The sequence below is a fragment of the Dromaius novaehollandiae genome, chromosome 7, assembly GCF_036370855.1.
Source record: "Dromaius novaehollandiae isolate bDroNov1 chromosome 7, bDroNov1.hap1, whole genome shotgun sequence".
NCBI lineage: Eukaryota > Metazoa > Chordata > Aves > Casuariiformes > Dromaiidae > Dromaius > Dromaius novaehollandiae.
The window spans coordinates 18,490,152-18,504,661 of NC_088104.1; the positions used below are offsets into that span (position 1 = coordinate 18,490,152).

General features: G+C 68.0%; 1 protein-coding gene across 1 annotated transcript; it reads right to left on the reverse strand.

The window, feature by feature from the left end:
* Positions 1-416: 416 nt before the first annotated feature.
* On the reverse strand, positions 417-5,863 carry LOC112980321 (sterol 26-hydroxylase, mitochondrial). Its single transcript, XM_064514793.1, has 9 exons — positions 5,596-5,863; positions 3,496-3,686; positions 3,018-3,217; positions 2,738-2,935; positions 2,266-2,426; positions 1,763-1,929; positions 1,350-1,431; positions 1,068-1,268; positions 417-974 (listed from the first exon to the last, which is right to left on the reverse strand). Exons 1-9 carry the CDS (start codon positions 5,821-5,823, stop codon positions 849-851), a joined length of 1,554 nt encoding a protein of 517 aa, XP_064370863.1. The 5' UTR covers positions 5,824-5,863; the 3' UTR covers positions 417-848.
* Positions 5,864-14,510: the final 8,647 nt, after the last annotated feature.

The following is a 14,510-nucleotide window of genomic DNA, read 5'->3' on the forward strand; positions in this document are numbered from 1 at the left end:
GTGTCCTTGCCCTCTCTCCACTGGCGGAGACAGGCCGGGGGTGCCGGCTGCTCGGCTGGGCTGGGGCGCCCGTGCCGGGATCACCTGGGCCCCCGTTGCAGTCCCAGCCCTGCAGCAGCCAAGGGAAGGGGCAAAGCGTCCCCCGCCTGGGGCTCCAAGACCCGGAGAGGTGCCGGGCAGCCTATCATCCTCCCCTGGCTGCTTCGTCCAAGGCCACGGAGGTGGCCCTGACCCCCTACTGTGTCCCCGTGACTGTATGGGCTCCCGGTGTGCTCCCCCCCAGGGCCACCCCCCTGGTGTCATTGCTCCACCGTGCACAAACCCCAAAGCCCCCACTGGCGGCTCACCCCCCCCCGCCCCCGGCAAGGCGATGCGCGGCCCCGGCCAGCAGGGAAACTGAGGCACGGAGCGGTGGCTGCGGCCAAGGTCAGCTATTCTGGCAGGACTCAGGCATCCTGGCTCCAGCAGGCACAGGTCAATGCGCAGCTACACAATCACGGGACAGAGACAGAACGGCGGCGGCCCCCTCCCCGCGGCCCCCTGGCAGGCAGAGCCCCGGCAGCCCGAGCGGCGTGTGAAAGGCACAGCGATTCCCCAGGCTTCCTGCTGACACGGGGTGGGGGGAGACCAGTGCCCCGGGGGCAGTTTGGGGGCAGCCCTCACCCCCTCCAGCTCCCTGCAGCAGGGCTGGGAGCCCCCCGTCCAAAGCCGGGCAGTGGGTGGGTGCTGGGCGCTTACGGCTCATCTCTGAGTGCCAAAGGGGCCCGAGGGTGCCAGGGGGGGGGCAGTTGCCTCCCTGCCCCTCGGGGGCAGAGTCGGCTCCGGCTCAGTGCCCGGGGCAGGGGCACTCAGGGGGCTGCCGGACGGGCGATGAACTCCAGGTTGATGGGCTTGTCGGCCACCAGGACGATGCGGGACACGGACGTCACCTCCACGCCGCGGGGGTCCGGCCGCACCTCGAACGCCTGGATGATCTGCAAGGAGAGGGGGGCGTCAGAGCCTCGGGGCCCCCCGTGCACCCAGCCCGGCCCGCGGCGCTGAGCCGCCTGGCGGTGCCCCGTACTCACCCTCGCCAGAGCCAGGTGCATCTCCAGCTCAGCGATGCGGCGGCCGACACAGGCGCGGACCCCGTACCCGAAAGGGATGGAGCTGAAGGGGTGGTGGGGGGAGCCATGGCCCCGGAGCCAGCGCTGGGGCAGGAACCGCTCAGGCTCGGGGAAGTGGGTCTCGTCGTGGGACATGGCATAGTGCGCCAGGACGAAGAGGGTCTGCGGGAATGGGGGGGTGTTAATGCCCCCTGGCTGTCCCCTCCGAGCGCAGCGGGGTCCCCGCTGCACAGCCCCACTCACGTTCTTGGGGAAGAGGTAGTCTCCAATGACGATGTCCTTCTCCCAGAAGACTCTGGCATTGGTGGGGACCACGGGGTAGATCCTGGGCCAGGACACAGGGAGAGTCAGCGCGGGAGCAGGTCCCATCTGGCCACCAGCCTCCAAAGGAGAGACGTCCCCCCAGGCAGGACAAGGGGGACCATCTCCCGCTGCTCAGTGGCTCTGTGTCCATCCCTAGGGAGGGGACTCAAATCCAGCCACACACCCTGCCTGGGAGATGTCCCCAGGCCCCAGCCCCCAGGACCTCTACCTGCCATCCCAGGTGGTGCTCCCTGATCCCAGACCCCCAAGCAGGGAGGCATGGAGCTGCCACAGGGCCCGGGAAACAGGGCAGCCATAGGGGCCCTCAGGCAAGGGGCAAGGCTGGGCTGTACCTCAGCGTCTCCTTGATAACGGCACGAAGTAGTGGCATCTTGGGGATATCCTCAGCACCGGGGACCCGGTCAGGGGGCACGACGGCTATCAACTCCTGGTACAGGGCCTCCTGGATGCCCGAGTCCCGGGAGAGGTGGTACAAGGCCCAGGAGAGCGTGTTGGAGGTCTGGGGGAGCAGAGCGCAGAGGGGAGTGAGGGATGCGGCTCTGGCACCAGAGTCTGCTTGCGCCAAACGCTGCACCGATACAGCAACAGACGGCCCCTGCACCAGTGCAGGGGGGAACCAGGGGCAAGGGCCAGCGAGCACGGGGGAAACTGAGACTCGGAGCAAGGCAGTGGTGGAGCAGGGAGGACAAGCAGGGTCTGCACCAACCAATCCCCTAGGGTTTTCCCCCATGGGGCCACCCAAACCACCAGCTGAGTTTACAGCCTGACTGAAGGGAAGGATGCCCCAGGGAAGAGCTCAGTGGAGATGCCCTGGTGGCAGCTGCTCAGCTCTTACCGTGTCCACACCAGCCAGCAGCAGCTCGGCCACACTGCCGTAGACCTCCTCCAGGCTCAGCCGGCCGCTGGCCAGCAGGTAGCTCAGGTAGCCCGACACCTCCTTGCCCCGCTCCACCTGCCCCTCCAGCTCCACCATCTTACGGTCAATCAGGGTCTTGCCTGTGGGGACAGGGACAGCAGGACCCAGCGCTGAGGGAGCGAGAGGTGGTGAAGGCAAGGGGCTGGGGATCCCAGCTCACACTGGAGAAGTGGCTGCACGGGTGGCATCACCCCCCCCCCCCCCCCCCCCCGCAACCGGTGCCGAGGTGCAAACCCAGGGCTGCGGAAAGAGGAGCAGGCCCTGGCCTCTCTTGGTGGCTGGAGAGCTCTGCGGGGTCCCCGCTTACCCCTGCTGCACTGGGTGGGCTGGCTGGGGGGTCCTTAGAGGGATCTGATCCCACTGAGCTGGGCCTCCCAAAGCCACCCCTCACCGAAGGCAAAGATGGTGTCCCAGCTGTCCAGGTAGCGGTCCCAGAAGGGCAGCACCTTCCGGGTCCATCGGGGCAGGACGGTGGCAAAGATGGAGTTCTTGAACATGAGGTTGATGGAGTCGATGAAGCGCTGGGTCTCGGTGGGGACCTGCTGCTGCAGGCACCCGATGCGGGTCTCGAATAGGATGTAGGAGATCCCTGCGGGCGACAGGCCATGTCCAGAGCCCCGCAGGGAGGGGACGAGCAGGGCAGGGCAGGAGCAAGGGTGAGGACCCCCTACCTTCCAGGGCGAAGCGGTAGAGCAGGTTGGCCACGTCACCCACCAGCACCCCTGAGGGGCTGCGGCTCCGCTCGGCCCGCAGGCGCACCATCAGGTCTGACACCACCTCGCCGATGGCGCCCGCGTACAGCGCTGCCTCCGAGGGCTTCAGCAGCCGCTTGTTGAGGACCTGGCGCAGGCGGTACCAGCGCTCCCCTTCCCTGCGTGGGGACGGGGCATCAGCGCTGGGGTGGCCAGGCAAGGGGCACTGGTTGGGAGCAGGCTCCCAGTCCCTGGGTGCATCCTCCCCATGCTATGCTGGGCATCGCCTGAGTCCCGGGGGTCCTTCCACCCTCCATCCCCAGGTCCGTCTGCTTGGGGGTGACACGCTGCTTGGCAGAAGAGGGAGCAGTGTGACCTCCTCCCTGGATCTGACAGCTGAGGTGATCGGCCTGGGGAAGGGGCAGGAGCTGCCTGTCGCCCCGCAGAGAGGACTCACTCAGTGAAGGGGCCGTAGGGCAGGCGCCGGGTGTCCCGGTGCTCCTTCCACAGGGCCATGTCGCTCCTCATCGGGTACTTGCCCTCCTGCCGCAGCAGCTGCTCCAGCACCTCGGGGCTCCCGATGTTGATGTTCTCGTAATGCCCAAAGGTCGACTTCCAGATGGGGCCGTAAATGCGCCGCGACATCAGCTGCGATGCACCAGAGCACAGCAGGGTAATTGAGACATCAGGAGGAGCAGTGCTCAGCACTGGGGCAGGATCAGTCCCTCCCTGCCCCCATCCTGTCCTGTGTGTGTCTCATGTGCTCTGCACCCGGCCCAGGGACCCCTCAGCACTGGCTGGGCCCAAGCGCCTGCCTCCAACCAGTGGCAAGAGCAAGTCCCCAGTGTGAGTGGGGAGGGCGCTGAATACACCAGGCACCGACCCATGGCACAGCCTGGGGCATCCCTCATCCATCCTGAGGACACATGGGGGGCCTGGCAGGTCTTCTGGGGAGTCAAGACCAAGAGGGGACAGAAGGGACAGGGATGATGGCCACGCATGGGGCTCTGCAGAGATGCAGGGCCACTGCAGCAGCTGCCAGCTCCAAACCGCACCGCTTCCAGCACCACCCCATCCACTCGCTGTGCACTGTGCTCTGCCCACCCCAGGGACAAAAGTCCCCGCGCGGGGCCTTGAACCTGCCGCTGATAAGCGTGGTTAATGATCAGTACTAGGAGGTCACCAGCAGGCTGGGCTGCTCTGAGGGCAGGCGGCCGGCTCGGGGGGCACAGCGGCCGCGTTGAGGCGAGGGCTCCTGCAGGCTCCGCCGGCCGTAGCTGCCCTCTCCCCGCCGGAGCACGGCCACCCCGAGCCCCGGTGCCGGTCCGCCCCGGCTGCGGGGATCCACGTGGTACAATCTCCCTTGGTGACTGACTGCATCGCAGCCTGAGCCCGGATTCAGCTAGATTCGTCACCGTGGGGAGACGTTCCTCGTTCCTCGCGGGTGGCGGCAGGAGAGGGGGAGGGATGGCCGCCCCGGCTCCCGGCGCTGCGCCCGCTGCAGGCAGCCGCCTCTCGGGCTTAAAGCAGCCTGCCAGCATCTGCTCGCAGCCGAACCTGGCCCGGCGCAGGCCTCGGGTGGCAGGGAGAAGTCAGAGCTCCCGGGAGGAGCAGCCCCGGAGCCCGCAGGGAATTGCAAAGCCGGGGCGCCCGGAGCGGCAGGGTCCTGTGTGACAGCCCCTTGCCCAGGCGGCACTGCTCTGCGCCCTGCCGGCGCCGGGGAGCCCCGGCCCTGCACGCTCGGAGCTCCAGGGCGCTGGAGATGCCACCTGGCTCCCTGCCACCAGAGCCATTCCCTGCTTCCTCTGATCTATGAGGAAGTGTTGGCAGAAGAAAACAAGCACCTCCGTGTCCTCCTCCTCTGCCTTCCCGGGCACCATCTGGCCAAACACCTGCCCAGCCGCCTTGCCCCCCAAATCCATGGCCCCGGTTGGGGCAGCCTGGGCTGGCCAGGGGCGCCAGGTCAACGTGAGCTTTTGCCCTGGGGGGGGGGGGGGGGGGGGGACCGGGCCTGTCACGCCATCGCGTGGGCTGTGCGGTTGTCAGGCAGCCTGCAGGCAGGGGTGACCCTGCACAGGCCTCCACCACCCCGGCTCGTGGGCTGCAGGCGCTGGGGAAGGGCCCCCAGTCCCACACTGCCTCTGCCCCGCGGCATGGGGAGCCAGGGCACAGCGCTCACCCTGCCCAGTTCGGGGACCCCAGGGGAGCCCCGGCCTGGCCGGACCCCTCCTGGTGCCACTGGCTCTCTGCTGGCCTCAGCGTGCTGCTCAGCCTGGCATCACCCCACGGGGGCAGGGGGCTCCCTGTCCAAGCCCTCCCCTCTCCCAGCATTGCCTTCCCCCTGCTTAACTCCTTGCAGTCACTCGTACACTCACCCCCAGCCCCATTTCACCCCTGCCCCCAGGGCAGACCCACTCTCCTCTCTCTGCGCCACCTGCCAAGATCCCCAGCCACGCACCCCCGCCGCACCCCCAGCCCCACGCACCGCTGCAGCATCCCCAGACACCCCGCTCCCCGGCGCCCAGGCCCCCCCGCGCCCCCGCCGCCCCGGGCGCACCTGCAGCCGGTGCGTGTGCAGCAGGTAGCCGCGCAGGAAGAGCCAGACGAAAGTGCGGAGCAGCCCCGGCCCCGGCAGCTCCCCGGGCCCTTTCAGCCGCGCCGGCCCCGCCGCCGCCGCCGCCGAGCCCCCGGCCCCCCGCCCCGGCGGCGGGCTGCGCGGCGGCGGCGGCGGGCGGAGGCGCGGGGGCAGCGGCAGCCGCCGGGCCCCGCCGATCGGGCCCGCCATGCTCCGTGGGCAGCGCACGGGACGGGGAGGCGCGGGGCGGCACTAGGGGCGGGGCGGCGCGGGGCGGCGCGGGGCGGGCGGGGGCGGCACCGCGCACAGCCCGCCGCGCCCCGGGCACCGGCACCGGCCGCGGTGCAACAGGCACCGGGCAGCGCAGCGGCACGGCACGCCGACACCGAGCGTCGCACACCTGCGGCGGGCACGGCACGGGCCTGCACTCCCTCCTGCCTGCACCGCCCGCCGGGCCCTGTCCTGGCCTGCGCTGTCCTCCCTCTGCCCTGCACCGTCCCTGTGCCTCTCACTCCCCGCTCTGTCCCCGTCCCTGCCCCCGCTCTGTCCCCTGCTCATCTCACCCCGTCCCCACCTTGTCCCTGCTCCTGGCTCTGCCCCTGCCCTGCCCCGGCTCTGTGCTCGTCCTCGCCCCTGCCCATGCTGCGCCTCTCCCGCTCCCTGCCCCGGCACTGCCATCCCGCAGAGAAAGTGGCAGAGCCCCCCCGCACCCCCCCTGCAGCCCCCGGCGCCACTCGGCGCCCCGGTGAGTCCCTTGGGGGGGATCTGCCCCAGGGCCCACAGGGACAAGGAGAAAGGCACCCGCCTCAGACAGGCACTGGGGTGGGGGGCTGCAGTTTTGGGGAGCCCGGGGGGGCTCTACCCGCCTGGCGTGCAGGCAGTGCTGCGGGGGGTGTGGGGCCCGCTGCAGCCCGGGCGAGGGGCAGGGTGGCACACCAGGGAGCGGGCCTCAGCCCAGCCTGGCTGAGGGGGCCTCCCCCCGCGCTCCCTCCCCATGCTGCCGGCCGGGAGCCCGGGTGGGGGGGCTCAGAGTGCCCAGCGCGGTGCCGGTGCCTTTCCGCAGGCGCAGCCTCCCCCCGTGCTCCGCTGCGGCTTTGGTTTGTCATCGCCCCAGGGACCGTGCCACTAGCTCCTGCCCAGCCTGCCCGGGTGCGAGCATGTCCCCTCTGCCCCCCGGCACAGTCTGGTGCCACCACCAGGTCCCCGGAGACTTTGGGGCACGTCACTGCTGTGCCCAGGTGTCTTCCCTGCTCCCAGGCTGGTGCCGTGGCCCTGGCTGGGACATGCCAGTACTCATCACCACCTGCCCTTATCAGGTGGTGGGTTCAAGGACCCACACAGGGACTTTCTGTCCCCTGGGCAGGCAGGGAGCATCTCCGGCTCGGTGCCCAATGTGCTCGGTGCCCAAGACTCGCATGAGACACCGGGGCTGGGACACAAGTGTGAGCGCCTGACGCCACCTCATGGCTGCTCGCAGCCGGGTCCGCAGCCCGCGCTGCCCTGGCCGGGGCGCAACCCTGGTGGCAGCAGGAAAGGTGGGCATCTAGGTGCCCCTGGCCCCGCTCTGGGGTTTCCAGCCTGGATCTCAGCACTGTCCCCCTGCACAGCACCTGCTGGGACAAGGCCACCAAGAGTTCTTGCTGCCTGGGGCTCTGCACACCTTGGTCTGTCCCTGTCTGCTGCGGCTGCATGTCCCCTTGCTGGGGAGAGGGCTTTGCTCAGGCCCCATGGGAAATGCTATCCGAATTGTCCAGAGGACCCAGCACCGGGGGATGCTGCTGCTCCCGGGGGGCAGACCCAGGGCCTAGCCCAGCTGGGGCACGTCCTATCTGCTGGGGGCTGTGGGGCCGAAGGGCCTGGTGGTGATGCTGGGTACATGGAGCCCTTGCGGGCACCCCAGGGTGGGGGGTGGGGGTTGAAATTAGTGCACAGAGTGCAGCCCAGAGGACTAAGGCAGGCTCTGGAGGGCATTCCCACGCTGTACACGAGCTCTGACTCTCATCACAGTGTTGCTGCGGAGCTGATGCCCTCCTGGCTGGTGTGCTCAGGGCCAGGGCTGGATGCCCTGCAGATGGGCTCGGGGTTCAGGTGCTCCCCTCTGCAGCAAGAGTGTGTGCGGGAGGTTTGGCTGGGGTGGACGCACGGAGGGGCACAGAGCCCCAGGGCCAGCCTAGGCCACGGCAGGAAGTGGCCAGCCTGGGAGCTGATCTGGCAGCCCCTGAGGCCAGGAAAGCGGAGCCAAGCCAGCACTCCACAGCCTCCGACGTGCCGGGGGCTCTGCTCGCACTCCCAGGTCCCCTCCTAACAGCCTTGCTGCTGTTGCCCGCCGGGTGCCCCATCCTTGCACTGATGGCGGGGGCAGCCAGCCCCAGAGGCAGCTGAGGGCTGGGGGTGGGCTTCCCCCCGCTGCCCCTTGCCTAAAGGGGGGCAGCCCCTGGTCCAAACAGGCAGGAGGTACGAGCAAATGGTGCTATGAGCCTAGCTCAAACTCCTGAGGGACCCCAAAATCCCTCCCCCCCCACCCCCCCGCCGGGGCACCCAGCCAGGTGGACAGGGGCAGCTGTGAAAGTTGAACCCAGGCCACAGAGAGCTCACACCCAGCCTGCGGCAGAACCGAGGCAAAGGTTTATCCTAAGGGCACTTCCTAAAGCCGTAAAGGAGCTGCTAGGGCCAGTCCTGTCCCCGGGCCAGGCAGGGAACCCAGGCGCCCCGGCTCCTTCCCGCTCCAACCGCTAGGCTGTGCTCGGGGACCTCAGACAGCAGCAGTTCTGCAGCGGAGGTGTCAAAGGCCAGCAGCCCCGCCGAGCCCTGGCTGCCCCGCCGCAGGATCAGGCCCTGGTGCCCGGTGGGCATCCCCGCGCCGCGCGGCTGGCAGGATGCGGGGGCAGCGCGGACCCCGGGGTCCCTCATTGCGCCACCCCGGGTGTCCCCCCAGCAAAGCTCCCACGGGTGCCCTGCGGCTGGGGGCCCGGCTGAGTCACGGGCGCCCTGCTCGCGGCCGGGTGGCATGTGCGCCCGGGGAGCACGCCCCGCTCGGGGCTCGGCCAGCCCGGCGGCGCGGCTGAGCGCCCCTCAGGGAGCGGGCGGCACGGGTGGCCGTCCTGGTGCGGGGGCGGCCGGCGGGGGTCAGCGGGGACGGCCTGGTGGGGCTGATAAGGGCTGTGGGGGAGGCCGTGCGGGAAGGGAGAGGGTCGGTGAGTCAGGCTGCCCCGTAAGCGGCCTGGCGGGGACTTCCAAAAGGAAGTGACTGGGCCATGACACATTTCCAGCCGGAGAATGCCGCAGGGATCCTGGGGCATCTCCAGCTCCCGGGACAGCTCATCGGCTGCCGCGGCAGCCTGGGGACCTTGTTTCTCCGGGGTGGGGGGGCTGCTGCTGAGGCTGGCGGTGAGGTGGGGACCAGAGGGGACAGCCCTGCCAGGGTATCCCCACAGCGATGCTACCAGCAGGAACCCTGGGGTGCAGGGCCACCCCAGGATCCGTCTGGATTGAAGCGGGCAGGCAGGCGAATGGACGCTGTGGTTACCCAGGGGACGGAGAGCTGGGAGTGGCAGTGGCCCCTCACTGCACCATATTTAGGGATGCAGAGCCAGATCAGAGGCACGGCGGGAGCTCCTGATGCCCCTCCAGTCCCTGTTCAGTGCACTGCGCTGAGCCTCTGCTGCTCTGCCTTTCTGCGAGGGAGACTCTCATCCCCAGTGAGCACCCGCTGCTCGAAATGTGGCCCCCAGGGGTGGAGCAACAGCCTCTTTACGTGACTTGTGCAGTGTCACCCAGGAGCTGGAAACTTTTCCCAGGGCTGCATGTGTCCCCCGCCTCGCTCTCCCACAGCCGGGGAAGTGGAGCGTCCCACGGGAGGGCATCCCCTGAGTCACCCCCAGGAAAGCCCAGGCTGTGAGAAGGCCGAGTTTTGCCTCCCGGGGACTGTAAATAGCTCTGGAGCTGGAGCTGGCCCCTCACGCCATGCAGCTGTGTGTCACTGCACTGTCACCATGTGAGTCACCAGCCACCCCGGGACCTCCTACTGCAGAGCGGCGGGGCTGCACTGCTGGCCAGGGGGACATGGGGACACCCGGGGGGGACGGGGGCACATGCCAGGCCCAGGTTGGCTGCTCTCCTCCATCCCAAGAGGGACCTTCTTGTCCCTCTCTGGGGGCTGCTGGGGCCCCAGAGGTCCCATCCTTGCATTTCCCTCCATCTGGCAGGCAAGACCCATCCAGACCTGGGCACAAAGTCTCAGCAGCAAACCCTGCTCCAGTCCCCCCTGGTCATTGCCCCACAGCACCCTGGGGGTCCAGGGCCTTTCTCCAAGGCAGAAGCCGGGTGCTGGAGCTGGCCTGGGGATGCCGGCCCCAGAGCGCAGGCAGCTTGTTATCGTGGGGCCGGGGGCAGCCCCGGCCTGCTCTCAAGTGGGCCAGGCTGATTAGTGACTTGAAGTGGCTACAGAGTTATTCTGAGTCAAGTAGGCACGGAGGGAGCTGACCCCGCTCCTGGCCAGCCTTGTCCTGGGATCGAGACGGGAGCGCGGAGACGTGCGCCTGGCTCGGCTGGGACGTCTCCCCCTGCCTCTGCTCCCTGCAGCTCCCAAGAGCCCTTCCGAGGCAGAGAGGGGCTCCCCCCCTCTGGGTGCTTCCCGCTCTCCCTTACTCCCGCTGCAAACGGCTGTTTGCTCCAGCCCAAAGCAAACCTGATTTTATCTCCCAACTCCAGTTCCCTTGGCTGTGGGCCACGGTTGATGCCTCCTACGCAGGACTTGTAAAGCCCATTCGGGAACCCGTGCACAGTGCAGGCTGTGTACGCTTCTACATGACATCATGTTTACAGCCCGCGGGGGCCCAAGGACACCCCCTCCCAGCAGCATTGCTCCCAGCCTGCCCAAGCGATACGTGTCCTGCCTGGCCCATCACTGCACAGCTCGGCCCTCGGCTCCGTGTCCGCTGCTCCCCGTGCTGGGCAGACAAACACGCGAGCAGCCGGAGGGAGCGGGACTGGCAGCAGCATCGCGCTCCCCTGAAGTGGGGCAACCTGGGAGGGTTTTGGCTGCACTTCGTTGCAGGCAGGTCACTCTTGGCCTCTGTGCCTTAGCTGCCACCCTGGATAGAGGAGAGCAGATCCCGTGTTAGCAGTAGGTGTGGACTGCTGCAGCAGGTCAGGCCCCCACTTGGTCCCTTCCCTCCCAGGGTAGAGCTGGGCCTTGACTTCTGTCTCGTGAAATGGAGGTTGCTGGGAAAGAGCAATAACATTCAAAGCCACAGGGGCTTGCTAAGGAGTGCTCAGGCCATCCATCCATCCATCCATCCACACATGTAAGCATCTTTCTATCCCACACCCATCTCTCCATCCATCTACTTAGCCTTCTATGCACTCACCCATCCATCCATCTACAAATACATCCATCCATCTTTCCATCCATCCCCACACATACCTGCCCATCCATTCATCTGCCTATCCGTCCATCCATCCTGCCATCCATCCATCCATCATTTGCCTGTCTGTCCCTGAGGGCTGGACCGCCTGCCCAAGGCGTGCAGAGCCAGGCACAGTTCTCACTGTCCATCGGGCGCATCGGGAGGCTGCGAGACTCTCCCTCCATGCCCAAGGGTGCCCAGGGCTAGTTGCCCAGCTTGGACCATTTTGGGTCCCTTCCTTGCAGGCTCCCCACAGCCTGCCAGCACACACCCAAATCCACAGCACCCGGCTGGGGCTGACCTGGGATGCCCTGGGGCCGAGACCTCTCGGTTACGCCGGCTTTGCACCCTCCAGGGCCTTCGGCCCCAGGCAGCATTGCTTAGCCCCGGCCACCAACCATCTCCTCTCGGGGGTGCTGTGTGCACACGTGTGCACGTGTGTGTGTGTGTGTGCATGTGTGCCGCGGGACACAGCGGGCTGCGTGTGAGGCCGGGGCATCGCGGGCTGTGCCCAGCCATGGCTCTGTGCCGGCTGCGGGGCCAGCCACGGGGCAGGGGCTGAGGCTGCGGGAGCGGGGGGAGGCGGGGGACCAGTCTAATTTAAGAACGGCCCCGCGGCCGCTGTCAGCGCCGGGCGGCGCTCTGATCTGGGGACAGGTCCTCGTCAGCTCTGCTCGCCCGCCCGACATGAAAGGCTCAGCGCCCCGATAAGGCCGCAGGCACGCAGCCCCGGCGGGGGGCAGCACTGCGGCCTGGGCCCCACCGCCCCACGGGGCGCCCTGGGCTGAGAACCCTCGCGGGACCATCTCCAAATTTGCCGTCATCTCCGTGCCGCCTCCGCCGCCATGGACTCGCCGCAGCCTTCCCCGCGCCGGAGTCCCCCGTCCGCCCGCGGCCGCTGCCGGGGACTGTGTTGTTTTAATAAGATCATTCTGCTCCTGTCGTGAGGTCGCAACCCTGGGCTTATGACATCACAGCGCGCTGCCATGGCGATGCCAGGATGTCACAAACACAGCGCGATGACCTCACTGCAGGAGTGGGAGATGGGGCCAGCTCCGGTTTGATCGCCAAGGTCCTCGGGAATAGCGGCGGGGAGGGACGCTGGGAAAGTATGCGGCTGCTGAGCGCCGGGGTGTTTGGCTTGGAAATCGCCGCGTTTCCCCGCAGCGGGAAGGGCCCGTTTCCCTCCCTCCCTGCGCCTGAATGGCCGGGCGAGAGGGCGATTCCCACTCCCGCGCGGAGCAGGGCGCCCCAAGCCCTGCCTGGGGGGCGCGAGGTGGAGATCGGGGCGCCCTGCAGCTTCCCGAGCCTGGACCCTAATGCACCCACCCTCCAGCCCTGCTCTGGCACTGGTGCGAAAAGCCCCCGTGTCCCCAGCCCAGAAACAGCCCTGCCAGAAGCTGCAGTGGTCTGCGGCGTGCGGCCAGCCTTTGCCACTTGGGAGCCCACGCCAGGGTGGGGGGGCGCATCCGGGCCCTGCGTGCCTCCCACGGGGGCACCTGCGTCCCCGCTGCGCTCGCCATCATTGATTTCCATCGGTGGCCGAGCAGGGCCGGGGCCGCCCAGGGGTGGCTGAGGAACATGGCGCTTTTCCCTGATAGCAAAAATAAATACATTAAAATTCTTGCAGGAGGCAGAAGAATGCGGGACGGCAGGAAAAAATTGTTTTATAATTTGTAAAAACACAAAAGCCGGGGCGGGGGGTGCTGAGCTGTGAGAGGTGAGCGAAGGCAGAGACAAAGGGTCGGCTGTGGCGTGAAGGCTGCTTCACCGCAGCGGCGGCAGCCCCATTGCCTGTGGCCGGGGCTCAGCACCCGTGCTGCAGTCTGGTCCCCTGCAGGATGTAGCCCCTGGGGTCTCTTTGCAGCAGCAGGGTGAATGAGTCAGGTCCTGGTGCCCCGAGGGGCAGGCGACTGCCCCCAGGTTCCCCATGCAGGTCTCAGCAGCACCGTGCCTCAGTTTCCCCTCTTTAAAGGGGGATCTCCATGCAAGTGGGGGAGGCGGGGGCTGTCCCAGGGCATCCCTAGGGCAGCCCGTCTCGGCTCATCTGCCGGGGGAGTCGGCAGCGAGCCAGCCTTCACCCGGACCTCTCCATCAGTCCCTCTCCCCCATACGTGCTGCCCGCCCGGCACCGCTCCAGCCTCGCGAGGGGCTCGTTTCTGCTCGCGCCGGGCTGCCCCCCCGGTGCGCGAGCGCAATGAGGCCAGCCGCTGCGTGCCAGGCGCACCTGCTTTCCGGGGCGCCCCCTCCCTCCCCGCTCCCCTCTTTTCGGGGCGAAATCAAAGGGATTTTTCTGCCATTAGGAAATCAGATAAAGGCTTCTCACCTGCCCTGCGCTCCCTTTGCGGCTCCCGTGGAGCCGGCTGAGCGGCCGGGCGTGCGGGGCGGGGGGACAACAGGCACTTTCAGCAAGGCGGCAGATGAGCCTCACGTTTCAGCACCCGGTGGCGGCGCGCTCTGCCCTCAGGGGCCGCGCACGGTGTCCCCAGCCTGGGCACGGGCGTCCCCTCCATGCAGCGGCGGTGGGGCCTTGCCCGGTGCCGTGGCTGAGGAGGTGAGGGAGGACCTGCGTCGCAGAGGAGGACCGGGCACAGATGCCCCTTGGGGCTGCTGGGGTGCAGGTGGATATGTGATACATCCCCCCAGGACCAGACCCAGCTCAGGAGAGGTCCTGGTGTTCCCACGCTGGCACTGGCTGGGGCCTGGCTGGGGCAAGGACTGCTCTACCCCGCTCACCTTGTCAAGGGCACAGACTGGGATCCCAAATCTTGTGTGGGAGGGCAGGGCGGGAGCAGGTGGGGAGCGTCCGGAGATGGTGGCAGTCTCTTACCTTCTGTGCCCAGGGTGGGTGAGGAGAAGCATGAAAACATGCCCGGGGAAGGGGAAAGACGTTGCCTTGATGGGGTCAGGGGAGCACTGCTGGGCAGCCCAGAGGCTGCAGAGATGGGCAAGGGGTGGAGGAAGCAGTATCCTCCCGGGTGGGGGAACGAGCCCAGATCTCTGCTGGAGGGAGAGGGTGAGCTCCCGGGCAGGCAGGGTGCTCTGGTTTGCCCATCGCTGGTGGCTGGACCCCCTGTTTCCCATGGGTGACCCTTCTCCCCTGAGCCCAGCGGTGGGGTGGCAGGGTGCTCAGGAGAGGGGTGACAGCCATGGGGGCAGCAGTGCATTGTGGCCCCCAGGCGGCTCTGTGCCAGCCCCTCATGAAGGGATCCCTGGCCCTGAGCTGCATCCCCAAGCTCTGCTGTGCGTCGCGGGCCCGTGCCAGGGCATCCTGTGGTGCAAGAGGAAGGGCAGACCCAGGGCCCTAGGCTGAACCCGGGGAAACTTCTCCCGTTGCTGCTCAGGGTGCAGAAATGGGTGTAGGCAGCCTAGGAGCACTGGTCCCTGCTGTCTCCAGCCCCCTCAGCCCCAGCATGTTGCCCCTACGCATGTCCCAGGCCCCTCAGCTTCCCCCTGCCCCAGGCAGCTCCCTGCTGCCTGGTTTGATCC

What these genes read in the sequence shown, in the direction of transcription:
- LOC112980321 (XM_064514793.1), bottom strand. Translation starts at nt 5,823, where the DNA reads ATGGCGGGCCCGATCGGCGGGGCCCGGCGGCTGCCGCTGCCCCCGCGC. An exon ending in TGCACACGCACCGGCTGCAG is followed by an intron (nt 3,687 to 5,595) that starts GTGCGCCCGGGG and finishes GGTGCATCGCAG; the next exon opens with CTGATGTCGCGGCGCATTTA. An exon ending in GTTATCAAGGAGACGCTGAG is followed by an intron (nt 1,432 to 1,762) that starts GTACAGCCCAGC and finishes GTCCTGGCCCAG; the next exon opens with GATCTACCCCGTGGTCCCCA.